General features: G+C 26.2%; 1 protein-coding gene across 1 annotated transcript; it reads left to right on the top strand.

Moving 5' to 3' along the window:
* The first annotated feature begins 12,385 nt into the window (after positions 1-12,385).
* On the top strand, positions 12,386-18,333 carry LOC127263101 (uncharacterized). The gene is made up of 14 exons (XM_051292054.1): positions 12,386-12,552; positions 12,642-12,699; positions 12,815-12,952; positions 13,478-13,575; positions 13,883-13,966; positions 14,276-14,409; positions 14,592-14,664; positions 14,762-14,807; positions 14,983-15,092; positions 15,185-15,292; positions 16,198-16,257; positions 16,575-16,636; positions 16,731-17,043; positions 17,940-18,333. Exons 1-14 carry the CDS (start codon positions 12,466-12,468, stop codon positions 18,153-18,155), a joined length of 1,587 nt encoding a protein of 528 aa, XP_051148011.1. The 5' UTR covers positions 12,386-12,465; the 3' UTR covers positions 18,156-18,333.
* Positions 18,334-18,413: the final 80 nt, after the last annotated feature.

The raw sequence follows: 18,413 nt of genomic DNA on the forward strand, positions 1-18,413 counted from the left end.
CCAAAAATAGAAATGACAAGTTATGTGGGACGGAAGAAAATAGAAAATTGGGATAAATTATATAGGACGGAAGGAGTATATTTTTTTATTTAATTATAATAAATTTTAAATAAAATTTTAAATTAAAAAAAAAAAAAAAAAAAAAGGAAAAATCCAAACCACCTTGGAAACATACCCTATATAAAAAACACATGCAAGCAATGACAATTATATGAACAGTCTCCAACGGTCAGTCTACAGTTTTCGTATCTTCTTTCATTAAATGACTCAGATTTGAATAGGCATTTTTATTTATTTATTTTTTAAATATATATATCATATTTAATACTCTTCGGGGGTGTGTTCGTTTGTAAGATTTGTGCAAAATTTTACTATTCATCCAATTTTTTTCCCCCAAAAATATCAAATCAAACACCTATTTTTCATTTTTTATATTATACTAAAAATCAATTTTACATTCAAAATATCACATCAACACCTATTTATATCACATCGTAAACTATTCAAATTCAAAAATTTTACTATTCAAATTCCATCTCAAAATCCAAACCTCCAAACAAACACACCCGAATTCATCCCCTTTTAATACATAAGTTAATTTTTTTCTACCGAAATTAAAAATATTAGTATTTAAATCGTACTAATTGCTAGTATTTATTTATATTAAAATATATATGTCTTATAAAAAAATTATACTTTTTACGTTTCAAAACTATAGTCTACATTGTGTTTGACATGAGATTAGTAAAATGTATGAGTAAAAAACTTTTTCGGTCTGTATTAGTGTAAAAAGTAGAAGCAATTGTGTAATAATAATAATAATGAAAAAATAAGGGTAGTTTTATAGTGATATGATTATTTATGGAAATGAAACTATTGTTTTGGGACGGACAAAAATGATAAACAAACTATTGCATTGAGATGGAGGGAGTACATTTTTTGTCCTATATTTTTGTGTCTACAATGGTATTTTAATCTGTCTTATATTTTATGTCATTTTTTTTCTAAAAATAATTACAAAATTTAATTATATTTTTAATTTTTAAATTTATAATTTTTAAATTTTTATTAGACTAATTATTTATTTTAATTATAATTTATAAATATTTGTATTTTCTTGTAGTTTACTTTTATTAATATACTTTTAATTATTTACTAATTAAATTATTTTTAAATTTTTGCTTTTACCATATTAGTTACTCAAAATATGAGACGGATATAGTAATAATAATATGATGATAAGATTGTAAATTAATATGAAAATAGTGGTAGTTGTAATTAAAAATAGACTTCACAATTATTAAAAAAAAAATACTTTCTCCGTCCCACCTATCATGTATACATTGCCGTTTATGTCCGTCCCACATTTAATGTTACTTTTCTTTTTTGAAAAATGATTATACATTTTAATCTTATTTTAAATTTTTCTAACTTTTTTTAGTTTTAATTAAACTAATTAGTTATTTTAACATTAATATATAATTATTTATATTATAAGATAATTATTTTCACTAATATATTTTTAATTGTCTATTAATTATATTTATCCTAAATTTTCGTATATACAGTGATCCAGATATCCAACATGGGAAAAATATATATATATATATACATTATAGGTGGCGGAAAGGAGTAAAAATTATGCATGCATTTGTCAAATCAACGATTACATATTATATATGCATTGGATTTAGTTAATATAAATATTACTCACTCCGTGTCGATACCGTGTCTGATATACTGTAGACACGATATTTTAGGAGGGGTGTAATTAGTAGATAATTAATAATGTATTAGTAAAAATAATTATTCTATAATATAAATAATTATAAATTAAAATTAAGATAACTAATTAGTTTAATTAAAATAAAAAAAAATAAAATGAGATTAAAGTGTGTAATCATTTTCAAAATAAAAGAAAATAATATGGTATATAGAACGGGCAGAAACGGCAAAGTGGACATGATATTTGGGATGGAGGGAGTATATATATAATGCATAGAATAGAACAACCTGGAGGAAAATTACTGTTCGATCCCCACCAAAAAGACAAACTCTATTTTTTTATTTATTTTTATTTTTTATTTTTAGGTGTGTTTATTATAAGGAAATAAGAAAATAAAAAATATATATATATCTACAGTTTGTTTATTTAATATTTTTGTTATATGATATAATTTTTTATAAATACGTTTAAAAATGTATTATTTGCATACACAAACACAATATATAATAGAATAAAAATCAATAATGGTCAGAATTAAGTTTTTTTATTTTTATTATATTTTAATTTTAGTTTTATTAAAAAAAATCAATAAAAATGTATTATTTGCATACATTATTTGTAATTCTTAATTTTTAAATAAATTAAAATAAAATAAAATAAAAGGTGTATTAAGTCCAATTCTTCTTGTGAGTAGATAAATTAAAATAAACTTAAAAGGTGAATTAAATCCAATTCTTAATGTAAGGGGCCCCATATATAGTAATATCACATAATATTTAAATTCATTCATTTATAATTTTCTCCGTCATCTATATTTAAATTTTTTATTATTATCATAAAAAAATATTTTTATTTTTTATTAAATTTTATTTACTATAAAGAAAAAAAAATTACTTTTACCCATAATTTTAATATATATGTCCAGTCAAATCCGCATAAATTTCAATAAGCGAAAGAATATATTATTATTATTATTATTATTATTATTATTATTGTGAAAAAAATAGAAAGTAAAAATTAAAAATAAAAATAAAAGATTTGTAGATCTGACTTATGGTTGAACTGGTAGATAAGGTTTGATCAAATCAGATGCGAAGGAAAGTAAAAATTAATTCCAAAGAACAATTATTAGCTCATGTGTTTTCTGTTCATCACTATTTAATGAAAACGCATTGTCATTTCAACCCCAAATCGTAATACTTCCTCAGTCCCACATATCATGTTTATATTGCCGTTTTTTTCCGTCCTACATATCATATTTTTTTCCGTCCTACATATCATGTCACTTTTTCTTTTTGAAAAATGATTACACACTTTAATTTCATTTTAAATTTTTGATAATGATTTTCACTAATACATTCTTAATAATCTACTAATTACACCCCTCCTAAAATATCTACAGTGTAGTCTCTGGGAACGGAGGGAGTAATTAATTATAGATTTGTTGTTTGCATTTAAAATTGAATTTGAATTTTTTATTAGAATTTTAGGGTCTGTTTATCCCGTTTAAAACTGGATTGGAGGGGGTTTGGGAGAAGACTTTGTGAGTCTATCCTTTTTCTTTTTTTTTTTTTAAATTATAAATATAAAAAAAATATAATAATTATAATTAATAAAATATATACAATATATATGTTATTTTGTAAAAAATAAAAATTTTATAATACAAATAAATAAAAATTTAAAAAAATATAGTTGATAAATATAATATAAATTTATAATTAAATTATAAAAATTATTATACATTTATATTATTTCAAACTCCAACCAAACCCAAAAGAATTATAGTATTAATTCAAACTTATCTCAAAATTTAAATAAAAACCAAACTCAAACCTAAATTTCCCCAAAATCTCGTAAAGAAGCACACTCTACAGTAGTCTGTTGATATGGTCAATCAATATTATTATAGGTAATTATAGAATTTATAATATTAATTTAATTTTTATATTTTAAATAATAATTTTTATTTTGATAATAAAATTTGTATGAAAATAGCCAAAAATTATTTTATATAAAAAATAAACTATAAATAAAAAATACTGTAACTAAATCAAATAAAAAATATTAAGTATGCTAATCAAAATTTTATAAATATATATTACAATTTAAACTCAAACATAATAGAGATAAAAAAAAATAATTGGTAGAAAATAAGATAACACAATAGATAATTTTAAAAAATACATATACAATAATAATGAAGTATTAGAATATTATAAGCTTGAAACTAAATAAATTTGAAAATAAATATATAATAAGAATAAAAAGAATCTATCAGTAGAAAATTAAAATTAATTTAATAAAATTATTATACATAATAAAATAAATAAATAAAAAGATAAAAAATATTATACCTGATTTTTTTTTTCCTACTTTTCTTCTTTCTCTACTATTTTTTTTTCTTCTTATTATTTTTTTTCTTCTCATTATTTTTGTCTTTCTCTTATATAAAAGACATAATGATATTTTTTAACGTGGAAAATCATTCCTATATGCGTAAAATAATCACGTGAAAACCCTTAAAAAAGATCAAAGAAATAAAAAAAATAAAAAATCACGCGTGTCCAAACCAAAAGTAGAAAATTGACAATAATGAAATAAAATATAAGAGTTTTTAAGAATACATATAAACATGTTCAATCATCGTTAAATCAACCAACAAGAACTACATATTTAAGAAAAATAAAGATAAAAAAAAACAAACCTAAAAACTTTGTCATTCCGGTCGAACTATATGTATCCAACCAATAATCCCAACATTTGAAAAAGCAACAAATTACGAACACTTCTGGGTCGCCGTTTTTCCGAACTTGCGCAGTGTTGGACGAAAATCTCATAATAATATTTGTTATGGCGATTTTGGCTTAAATATATAGATATACAAAACCCTAATTTTATACATATTTTGTTATTTATTATCTCGATAAATCTGGATTTTATTAAATTAGTTGTTATCCTAACAAATTTTAACTAATTATCCAAAGTTATTACTTAAAAAATTAAAAAAAGTCCAAAATTATGAAAAAACACAAATTAAAGTGCCTTGTGCTATATATATTTTAATATATTAATATTGTGTTAAAATTAATATTATAATATGCTATGTTTTTATTAATATTTTTACTATTCATCAATTGCTTTTTTCATATATTTTTATTTTTTATATTATAATGAAATTTAATATTATAGTATACTTTGGGCTAAAATTGTATGAAATTAATTTGTTCAATTCCTTTTTTTTTTATCCTTTGTATCATTTTTTTACATATAATTATACACTTTAATCATATTTTAAAATTTATAATTTATATTTATTTTAATTAATTATTTATTTATCTTAATTTTAATTTATATTATAAAAAACAGTAACTAATAAAAACTATCCTATAAAAAATCTATATTTTAGTAAGTAATCTATAAAAAAAAATCTATAATTATTCTTAATATATATATATAAATCTACTCCCTCCGTCCAAAAAGTATAGTCTTATTGTGTTGGACATGAAATTTATAAAATATTGATATTATATCGATGGTTGGTAAAAAAATATGGATAAATAACTTTTTTGCCATTGTGAGTATATTAGTGTAAAAAGTAGTGACAATTGTATAATAATAATAATGAAAAAATAGGGATAATTTTATGGTAATATGATTATTTATAAAAATGAGACTATTATTTCGAGATGGACAAAAATGATATACAAGACTATTGTATTGGGACAGAGCAATAAAAACTATCACACAAGAAATCTATAAAAAATTATATATCTTTTTACCATTCTTATATATGTATCTTGTTACCATTTTTATACTTTATATACATATATATATATATGTATTTTTAGTTTATTTTATATCAATAATTTATTTTAATTTGAACCTGACATAATAATTCAATCCACATGCATCATTTGTTTATTTTATACGATCAACACAAAATCTATTTGGATTGTGATGAAATATTTAGAATTTATTTAGACGCTTTTTAAAAGTTTTGAAATTCTAGAAAAAAAAAAAAAAGTATTCAATATAGTGTTTGCTTTGCTTATTCAATAAATATATACATATATATATTTTACGATTCTCTTCAAATATTACAAAAATTACCATATATATTTATATAATATATATTATTCACTTACAAAAGTTAATAATTCAATATAAAATATTATTTTTTATATTACGGATATGATTTCTTATACCTAACGTAAAAAATACATTCATAAAAAACACAAAGTGGACAAATCCTTAATATTTTATAAAAAAAAATAAATATTTAATATAATATATATTTAAAATAGTACTATAAACAAATAGTATGAAAATTGATTTATGAATATATATATATATTTAGAACAGACAAAAAATGACTGATCAATTACGACAATTCCAACACGAGATAATTGAGTTTAGTTAAAAAAAAAATTGACTTAATTATATATGCAAATTAACAGGAAATTAACATGATAATAAACAAGTTAGGTTATGAACGATATCTTCAATTCGGACCCGACACATCAACTAAAGTTGGCAATGGGTCGATTCGTGTCTGGTTGAATACTTTAAACGAGTCAAATTACTCAACCCTAACGCGACCCATTTATTATCGTGTCGGGTTCGTATTGACCCGTTTATTATTGTTCGGGTTAACTTGTGTTGACCCGTATACAGAATTAACTCGAAATTTTTTATTCAAATTAAATTATATTTTGTCGTGTTGTTGTTTTGTGTTAGTTTTTATTGGTTTGAGCGTAATATGTACAATGAATTATGTTAAATTATTTAAAATTGAACTTAGTTGAAATTAATTTATAAGTAAATTATTAAATTATAGTAATTATTTTACATAATATAATAAATATATTAATCACTATTAATATATTATAATCGGGTTGTCGGGTCGGGTTCGAATTGAGAGCCTCAACCCTAACCCGACCCATTTATTATCGTATCAGGTTCGTGTCAATCCGTATATATAATCGGGTTAAAATCTTTGACCCAAACCCAATTATTTCGTGTCGCATTCATGTCGAGTTGTCGTGTCGGATCAATTTTTGCTAGCTCTAACAGCAATCCGATTACAATATATATTAGTATTATTTAAATAATTATATATGTAAAACAGTTTTAATTTAATCATTAACCCACATATAATTTAAAGGAAGTTCAATTTTAAATAATTCAACCAAATTTACTATACACATTGAACTAAACTGACAAAAAATTAACCTGACACAACAATTATACGAACCCGATACACAATTATTGAATTTTGTCTCAAGAATCTCAACCTAGTTATGTACATGAGTCAATACCATACAATAATTAACAGATCGTACTAAAATTAAGTGATTTTACCTATTTAAATTATTTAAGCCGACACAAATCGATCAATAGTCAATACAATAAATTAAATCTTAAATATATATATATATATATATATATATAGTGCAATAAATTATGTAATTGAAGGCAGCATTGATCTGACCATATCATTGAAAACTTTAATAGCATATCCCTGATACATCTTATTCATATGGATATTCATTTGAAGTCGATTTACTCGTGTTTTGAATTATATATTTGTATTATTTATTTAAAAAATAGGCGTGTTTCTTTTAATTTTGATCAAAAAGATTTAATTTGGATTTTATATTTAAATAATACTCCCTCCGTCCCAGAACTATAATTTTAATTGGGTTGAACACTAGATTTAAGGAATATTGATATTATATGGGTAATTGGTAAAAAGCATGGATAAAAGACTTTTTTACCCTTGTGAATATATTAGTGTAAAAAATAGTGACAATTGTGTAATAAAAATGAAAAAATAGGAGTAGTTTTATGGTGACATGGTTATTTGTGGAAATAAGACTGTTGTTTTGGGACGGGCAAAAATAGTAAACAGGATTGAGACGGAGGGAGTATTTAATATGATTTGGAATAGTAAGATTTTAGAACTGAATAGTTATTTAATATTTTATTTCCGTCCAACCACAAAGTACATAGTAGTTTTTGTGTGTTGATATTTAAATACTCCTATAAATTATATCAAAATATAATACAAAATAAAGAGAAAATGAAAAAAATATATATATTAGTTTATTATAATTCAAATACAGTAATATTTGTAGAGTAAATTATACAAATATAAAAATATTGTTAATATTAATGTTAAACATGTGTTCACTTGCTGACTGAACGGAGATAGTATGATATAAATAAATTTTAATGTAATTTTTATAATCTATATATTAATTTATGACATAATATAAAAAAAAAATTTGATATGATATTTTTAAAATAATAATAATAAAAATAGTAAAAAACTTCTCAAGTCTACACACAAACATATAATGTGTATATATATATATATGTACATATGAATATTATATACTCCCTCCATCCCACTAAATTATCCACATTATTGTAAATACATAAATTTAGAACAAGTATAATTAGTAAATAGTTAAAAATAAATATTATTAAAAATGATCATTGTAAAGAAAAAATAATAATAAAATAAAATTAAAAAAAAATTAAATAATTTAATTAAAATTATAGCAAAAAATAAAATAGGATTAAAATGTATACTTGCTTTTCAAAAAATAATAAATTATATGAAACTAACAAAGAAAAAAAAAAAGAAATTTTTTATATAAGACGAAAAAGTATATGTATTTATATAGTATTACATATACATGCATATAATATATATATATCACTTTGTGTGAGGGACATAAAATATAGTACTCCCTCCGTCCACATACAAAATATACGTTTATTTTTAGCGTGGTGTTTAAAAAATAATAGTATTTTAATTATAGTAGGTAGTTAAAAGTAGTGTAATGACATTTTTACCATTACTGTTTGGTGTATAGGTAATGATGTGATGTAAAGTAAGGGTATTTGTGGAAAAAAAAATGATGTATTTAATGAAATGTTTACTGGACGTCCCAAAATAAAAATATGTATACTTTCTAGCGAGAGAGAGAGAGTATATTCTATAAGAAAACATTTGTATAGTTACAAATATTTGCTATGAAATAATTATATGTCAAAATTAGTTATACTGTTTATAACCACTAAATATATGTTGCAAATTATCATGACAGTTTTTATAGCAAAATTAGCTATACTGTTTATAGCCACTAAATATATTTTTATGACTAATTTTGTAACAAATTCATTAGCTACGTATATTTTCGAATATTTTCATAGCTAATTTTATAGAAATTTTAATGTTTTGTTTTAGTGTATCTTTTTATAAAATATTACATCTTATTTGGTTGTGATTTGAAATGATGTGTTAATTAAAATTTTTGTTTAAATAGTACTCCCTCCGTCCCAAGCATCCTGCAACATTTCTTTTTTGGTATGTCCCAAACACTCTGCAATATTTCTAAAATAGGAAATAATTAATTATATTTAATCTCTACCCCACACTTTATCCTCTTACATCATCCAAATAAAAAAATAAAATATATATTTCTCTCTCCATCACATCACATAATTTCTAAATTATCCTACTTAATACTACTCACCTAAAAACCCGTGCAAAAAGGAAATGTTGCAGGATGTTTGAGACGGATGGAGTATTTTGTTGTGATATTTTGTTAGAAAAAATAGTACTTTCTTTCTTATATTGTGTCCATCTTTTTATTTTTATCTATATGACTAATGAAATACTACATTCGTCTCTGAATCTTTTGGTCATTGTAGACACGAAAATTTAGAATAAATATAATTAGTAGATAATTAAGAATGTATTAGTGAAAATAATTATACTATAATATAAATAATTATAGATTAAGGTTAAGATAACTAATTAGTTTAATTAAAATTAAAAAGTTTAAAATGAGATTAAAGTGTATAATCATTTACCAAAAAAAGGAAAGTGACATGAGATGTGAGACGGACACAAACGGCAATATGGACATGATAGGTGAGACAGAGAGAATATAATTTATTTATTTATTAAAATTCATGTCCAACTAGTTTAAATACATAATTTATATGCCTTGATGAAATATTATTTATTTTAAATACATAATTCCACCATATCTTTGTCATGAAAGTTCACTTTCAGTACTTAATAATTTATATATAATTAAAATATATGAGACAAAAAATGTGGGGTTTTGCAACTTATCACAATACGCGGAAATATATATACATACAATAAACTCATCTTATCAAATTAATTTAATTTAAATGAGATTTAGGGAATATCATATTTGACAAAAATGTCATTATCTCATACAAATACATATATATAAATAAATATATATATATATATATATATCGTCTTCTTCCTCATCGTCGCCGCAGTCAATCAAATTTAATGGATTTGTCAATAAGTGATAAATACATAATACAGACGTGTTTCGTTGTTGATTTGAATAGCAAGTTGAATTTGAACAGTTGTTTAATGTAATATAAATAGATATTTATGCGATATTTTGAATATAAATTCAACTTTTAGAATACTATAAAAATAAAAAATTAATTATTCGATTTGATACTTTTGAAAAAAAAAAACAAAAAAGTTAAACAAATAATAAAAAATTTGCGAGAAATTCACAAGAAAATACGATGTATGTCCATAACAAACATAGGAAGAAAACAAGTCGTGTTCGAGTTTCACTTTCTTGTAATAATGTACGGAGTAAGTTTATTACAGCTTGGATCGATTGGTGTCGTTTTGCTAAAGACATTCTCATAATATAGCTGGCAACAAATTAAATCACGGATCGAAATTGATATATATGCATGCGGAGTTGAAGTCGATTGATTGATAGATAGAAACCCTCGTTTTGTCGTGAATTTGCTCTTTATTTATTTTTAGATTTTTCTGTAAATTGTAATAGGCAACACGTAAATCAAATTTATTAATTCATAATAGTTGATCGATTGATGTAGTTTGACAAATTAATGATTACGAGTGTATTTGATTTTGATTTCATATTGAAAGTACTATAAGTATAATCGGTATGATTTTTAATAAAAATATATTATATCAAAAAATTATTTAAATTACAATTAAACTAAAAAAAAAAAAACCTATGTCTACTTAAGATGAATTGAAATAAGAAGTGTGTGATAACAAATAAAGTCTAAAATATAATAATACCAAATTATAAAATAACAGTTATAATTAAAAGCATATAGTCAATTATTATTATTATTATTATTATTATTATTATTATTATATTTGCTTTTATGTATTTTGCATGTAAATTTCATGGAATTGATCAATTAATACAAAAGCTAAAATATAACAAATAACTACTATCTTTGATTAATGATTTATTTATTTATTTTGCTAATTTTATTTTCAACCCCATTTTACTTCTATTTACTGTTTGAAATATTGTTTTATAATTTAGTACATGATTATATATATATATATATATCTATATGTATATACATACTTGGAAAGGTAAATGAATAAATATTATGAATAAATAAAGCAAATTAATAAAATTTTAAATAATAATAATATTCATGTTCTTCCCCCATTTTATTTAGTCAATTTTTCGGCTCTGGCTTTATTGGATTAATACTGTAATTTTATTTTTATATTTTTTTTATTATAACGTGATAATTTGCAGCCGCTATCCGAAAGTTTATAAATTTGTTTTTATACTTTCTTTATATGATTTGAGGGTACAATTAAATTGCTTTTTTTTTTTTTTTTTTTTTTTTAAGTATGTAATGATATGATGTTTATATAAATATATATATTTTTTATTTTTATAAAAGATCACGTTAAATTAATATTTAAGAGTGTTTTTCTTTTGATAAGTTAAAAAAATATATTAATTTGAATTTACTATAAAATTAATATTTAATGAAATATTTTACAAGAGAAAAAATTATATTTTTTAATAAATTTTGAGAAAGTTTTGCTAAAGAAATAAATTCGTAATGAGAATGATAATTTCAAACACAAACACGAGCACTAGACATATGTATTCTTTGTGTACAAGTTGGGATGTTTTATTTATTATTATTATTATTTTTTTATGTTTGTTTTTAATCTGTCTTATAGTACAACATATATTTATTTTTTTCATGAAAGATTTTTTTTTATATATTTTAATTTGATGTAAATAAATATAGCGGTCAAATTTACTTTAAAAAAAATATATTCGTATTTTAAAATTATAGTAAATTAATAAATAACACTCCCCGTCCCAAAAATACCTCTGGAATAATATTATTTAATTAAAAATTAGTATAAAGTAAAATATAAAAGACTAAAATATCCTTAAAGGATTTTAAAAAGTTGACTAGAGTAATAATTAGGGATAGTTTGAAAAAGTAGAAATAATTTTGTTATAAAGTGGGAACCACTTTTACTAGATAAAGAAATAAAATAATTGTTTTTAGAGGGACGAAAATAGAAAAATAAGACGACTTTTTTGAAAATGAAAGAAATAATATTTTATTAATTAGTGAAAATGGATAAAAAAATTTGAATTATTGCAAGAGGCCTACTAAACTCTAAATATTCATGTACACTTTGGGCCTGCAGCCCAACTCTAAAAAAAGAAAGGCCCAATGTGACCTTAAAAGCGCTGTAACTGAAAGCGCGATTTCAACGTTATCTCAAAACACGCTTTTAGTGCAGATATTTTTGTATATCGTTAAACCCTGTAATCGAAAGCTGTGTGTGTTCTCCGGTTGGATGTTCTTCAGGTAGTGATAAACCCTACGTCCAGATGTGAATGCCGATGGCCATTTCAGCCGGCTTCGGATTCAATCGCCTCCATCATTTGCCTTTCCGTTCTCCTTTCCGCAATTACTTTCTGCAGGTTAATGTTTGTGTAATCCTTCTTTGCTAGAATTGTTTGTTCTTATGTGTGTATGTTGTTAATTCATGTTTCGGAACGTTTTTCGGCAGGTGAGGGTGGGCTATGCAGCTGCAGTTGATGCTTTTTACAGCACAGAGACGGATAAAGGTGACTTTAGATTTTTTAATTTGTCGTTTTTTTGGCCTGTTTTCTGCTCTATGGCGGTTTTGGCGATTGTTGGAACATTTTGCGTTTTTGTTTGTGTACGACTTTGTATGTGCAGTAACTGATCGTTCGAGCAGCGGTGGTGCGACTGGAAAGGCTCCGCAGTGGAAGAAGTTGAAGTCGGAGGAGCTTGGGATTTGTACTAAGAAAATTTCAAGGCCTACTAGAGTTGTTCTTAATGGTCTTAAAAGCAGCGGTAATACGATATTGATTTGCTAGATGATGGTTACTCTCCCTTGCTAGATCAGTATTGAAATTGCTACTTAGGAAGGTGATGTTGCCATAAGTGTATTGCAGAGTTGTAATATTGTAGCTTTATCCATTTCCACTCATTACATTATGGTAATTAAAGTGTTTGTGGTTTTTTTTTGTACACTGCGATTTAACTATTTTCATCGGCAGCGAGATTGGAACTGTTTTATGATTTGAATTGGAAAAATATTGTCGTAATGCTCGGTAGAAACTCAGGCTGGGTTACCCATCTGTTTTGTAATTTGTAAACTTTCAGATGGTTGATTTTTATTTGAATGGAGTTTTTTACTTATGCTTTTGGGGTTGTGAATGGTTATGAATGCAAAGAACTGAATGGAAAGATTACATGATCTTCATTTCCGCAAAATTGATCAAGACAGTGACTTGCACATGTTTTCTTTCTTTTCTTCTTCTCGTTGGTTTGAAGACTTCTGGAACCCCATATTCACACCCTGTCTTGTTTCCTTAGGTTTTGAAGTATACCTTGTGGGAGGATGTGTAAGGGATCTTATCTTGAATCGAATTCCTAAAGATTTTGATATTATAACCTCAGCTGAATTGAGAGAGGTCAGCCATATAATCTTCCATTCTTTATATATGTAGATACTATCATATCTGTAAAAAGTATCAGATCCTGCAAATTTTGTGCATGCTCGACATATGAAACAGTGGTACTTAAATTTTTCTACAAGATGTTTTTTGTCTGGTCTGAATTGTTTGATAATTATATTCCATCATTGTGTCAGTGCCACACATGATTGCTTTATTCTCATAATGGATTAGTGATATCTGTTAGGAAGTTCACGTGCAAGTAATTTTTATTTTTCTTCCTTTTTCCAGTGAACATTAACTTTTTTATCATCTTAATATTTAGGTGGTGAGACTGTTTTCTCGAAGTGAGATTATTGGCAGACGCTTTCCGATCTGTCATGTTCATATTGGTAATACCACTGTGGAGGTTTGTCTGCTTGTCTTACATTTAAATATAAAGCATTCTAAAATTTGTGTTGCACTTTAGCCATTTCTTATCTCTCTCTCTCTCTCTATTTGTATTGTCATCACAACAGAAAATTTTGGTTAATCCTTATTTTACCGCCATTCAAACAAGTTTTACATTTTTCCCCAATTGACACACTGTCTCATTTCCACCATGGATTTACCTAAGATCATTCATCACCCACCTATTTGGTCTTCTTCACATTCTTCAATCCAGCTGGACTACTAAATTCAGGAAATTAAGGTGCACTGATCCTTTGAAATGTAATAGGTTTCCAGCTTTAGCACTCGTGCACAAAGGTATGGTAGAAACTTGAGTTGGGATCCTGAGAAGCCATTGAGCTGTGACGAGAATGATTATGTTCGCTGGAGCAACTGCCTGCAGCGAGACTTCACAATAAATGGGTTTTAAGTTTGTCCCTACTTGTTATTTAGAAAAATTTCATTTGGAAACTGCTGTCTCATATATCTCTCCGGATATCCCTTTTGCAAAATTAACTTCACTTGGTAGCCTAGACATGGTTTCAAGTACAAAATTACTGTATCAAGCATAGTTTCTGAAGCTAAATTTCTTGTTTCTGATCCAGATTGTTGTTTGATCCTTACAAGAAGCTGGTGTATGATTACATGGGTGGAGTGAATGACATTCGAAAAGCCAAAGTGTGCATGTACCTCTAATCTTTTTAACTTCACTTTCTTTGAGCCCTTTATAGTTTTTTTTCTTCATCATGTATTTATTTTGCTTTCTAATATGAAGGTTCGGACAATCAAACCTGCTAGTCTTTCGTTGACTGAAGATTGTGGTAATTTCTTATTCCTACTTCAAAATGAATCATCTTTTAATTAAGTTGTGTTGCTACCAGTGTTGACTGTCAAAATGTGTTGGGGCCTCCGTTCTTCCTAAATTAATGATGCTGCCATTTTGGTCTATTTTTTTCACCTTCACTGTAACTAGATTATAATGTTTTTCTCTTGCAGCTCGTATTCTTCGCGCAATTCGAATTGCTGCTCGTTTAGGATTTCGATTCTCAAAAGAGACAGCTCTTGCAGTGAAAAAACTTTCTGGTTCAGTTATACGTCTTGATAGGGTATTCATCGTTCATGTGGCATGCTTTTTGTTCAACATCCATATAATGATGATCTAATACTTCATTTTTTTTTTTATTGTTGGCATTGTCAGGGACGGCTCCTCATGGAAGTCAATTACATGATGGCATATGGTTCTGCTGAGGCCTCATTGAGATTATTATGGAAGCTTGGCCTTCTGGATATTCTTCTGCCTGTTCAGGTTATATGTCTATGTATATGAAATGGTTGACTTGGTACTTTAAGAATTGAAATGGGAAATTTCCATCCACATTTTATAATTTAAGAATTGAAATGAGAAATGTCCATCCTCATTCGATAAGGTACATTTGGTACACTTTTTCTCATTAATTTTACAGTAGGAGTGTCTTACTTATGTCCCCTTGCAGTAGCTATTTTGTATTCTTTAGTCATGCCAAATATTTAATCCAATTTTAACACGTCTTAATCTTTGCTGTTCGTCGTAACAGAATGTGTATGGAATTAAGCCTACCTTAAAAGATGTTGTAATATCGTATAATTGTTTCTAAGAAGATTTTATTTTTATATTTTTACTTGTATTTGTCATTTTTAACTAACTCAATAATTGAACTGTTTTGGTGTTTCATAAAAAAAGAAGGCATTTCATTTTTTAGCAAAAAAATGTACATTACCTTTTTGTACTTTTTTTATTATGAAATGACAAAAAGTAACAATTATTACCTATTTTATTAAAATTCTTGCCCAATGAGCACACAATTGGATGACGGAGGGAGTACCAAATATGCACGCCTCTGTTTAGATATAATTTTTTAGAAGTTTTGGAGTTTTAGAAATTTTGGGGAAATAGTAAAAGGCTGAGTACCTGATGACTGATGTAATGTTTTATGAGAGAATATATATTTTACGTGAATTGTAATATTATTTTGAAAATATTACTGTGGATGAATAGTACAACAGTAAATTTTAACAGTATGTAAACAGGACCTTAGTATCTTGATGTTGTTGTTTGGTTTCAATTTTAAATCTTCGGGGATAATATTGGGTATCAATTTGATCTGTCTTACACATACCTGAGTTTCTGTTGTTCAAAGTTGGGGTGATTGAGTACAATAGTATCATTTGCAGGCAGCATATTTTGTGCGCAATGGTTTTGTGAGACGTGACAAGCGGTATAATATGCTACTGGTAATTTGTTTGCCTTCTTATTTTCGCTCTTCACCGCGATTAGATAAGGCTACTTTTTAATGTTCTTTTTACTTCTTATAATGCTACCTGCTGTTCAAGATTATAGTTGCATTTACATGATGTGTTTTGAGTATAGTCTAAATTTCGAATTGAAAGTTGCCCGGTATGATATATAAATGGATATTTTGAACGAAAAATAAATTTGGTAGATAAATGAAGAATAAATATTGTTCTTAAAATAAAAATGATATTACGATAGGGAGGTGAGACGGGGTTGTTCTTAGAGATGATAATGTTTTGCTTTGTTTTGCACGCAGTCTTTATTCGCGAACCTCGACAAACTCCTGGCTCCAGACAGGCCATGCAACAATAGCTTATGGTCAGATATTCACAACTAGTTTTTTGTGCTATCATTTTCTCATTTTATAGTTTCGAGCTTGGTTAGATTAATTTTGTCGACACGTGATTTTCAGGTTCGCAATTTTAGCATTTAATGCTGCCCTCTCAGAACAACCAAGGGATCCCACAGTGATCTCTGCCTTCAGCCTTGCATTAAACAACGGTGGCGATTTACCCGAAGCCTGCAATATTGCAAGACGAATCAACAAACAGCACGATTCAAGTTTTCCCGAGTTGTCAGAGCCTCAAAATTTGGATTCCGACACCCTCATGGAAGATGTTTTGGATTTAGCAGCCTCTGTCCGAACCGCGCTGATGAACATGACAGACGTGCATTTTGTCTCCCAGGCAATGGCTAAGTACCCAGAGGCCCCAATCTCAGATCTCGTAAGCATTTCTTTTGCATTATTTTCAACTCTTTCAGCTTTTCAGCTTTCTTTTAAATATGCATATCATCGACATTGTTTGAGAAAATTGCAAAAAATATCATCTACGTATACCAAATTTTCACTTTTGTCATTTATTTATCCCGTTGGCAAAGTATCCTACACGTTTGCAAAAGTCACTATTTCTGTCATCCGGCCGTGGGATATGTTCATATGACGATTGCTCCACGCTCGACTAGAGAACAAAAATAAAGACTTTTGCAAATATATATGATATATTTTGCTAGCGAAAAAAAAGATGGATAAAAGTAATAATTGAGTATACATGGAGGATATCTTTTGTAATTTTTCTGACATTGTTTCGAGGCTGCTCTATATACATATATATATATACATGTCACTAGTCTATTTTAGTTGCTTATTATCTTAAAAAATCCCTTGAGCATTGCAATGGACATAATATTAATCTGTAAACATATAGGATATATTTTGCTAGCGAAGAATAAAAGATAAAAGTGATAATTGAATATACATTGAGGTTAATTTTTTGCAATTTTCCCGACATTTTTTCAAGGCTGCTGGGAAAACTGCAAAAAATTATTTCATGTATACATCATTATTACTTTTCTGTCTTTTGGCCTCCGTGGTGTGAACATCATGCGCGACAAAAGGACAGAAATAACGATATTTGCAAATATATATAATATTTTTTGCCAGCGAGATAAATACAAGACAAAAACGATAGTTTTGTATACGTGTGGGATAATTTTTTGCAATTTTTTCTAAGGCTAATATATATATATATATATATTTACATGTCCCTGGTCTATTTTTTAGTTGCTTCTTGTCTTCACAAAATCCGTTGAGCATTGCAATGCACATAATATTAATCTGCAGGTGTTCTTCCCATTGCCACTCTACTTGAGAGCATGCAAGATTTTTGAGTGCATAGGCGGCGGAGGCGAAAGAATAAAACGATGTGGCGGGAAACACGGAAGCAAGATTGATTACGAGTGGTTGGCTATGGGAAGTGTAAAGGAAGTCCGGCATGTCTTTGCAAGAGTCGTCTTTGACACCATATACCCTCTCGATTATACGCTTCCAAACAAGTAAGGTGCGTTTCGTTTTAAGTTGGGAGTTCTTTTAGCTGGATTTGAATTATTTTCAAATTGAAAATGTTCGAAGTTGTGTTTGGTTGTAAGTTGGGGTTGTAACAATGGGGGGTTAGTCGAAGTAAAAGTTATTGTTTTATGTGATAGGTTGGAATAAAAATTTAATGATGGATTAAAAAGCGGAGTGTTTTATATATATATATATATAAATAATAATCATACATACATGCACATAGTGTATAGGAAAAGGGAAAAGAGG

This window comes from Andrographis paniculata, unplaced genomic scaffold (assembly GCF_009805555.1).
Source record: "Andrographis paniculata isolate CXL003 unplaced genomic scaffold, ASM980555v1 Contig66END, whole genome shotgun sequence".
In the NCBI taxonomy this organism is placed as follows: Eukaryota; Viridiplantae; Streptophyta; class Magnoliopsida; order Lamiales; family Acanthaceae; genus Andrographis; species Andrographis paniculata.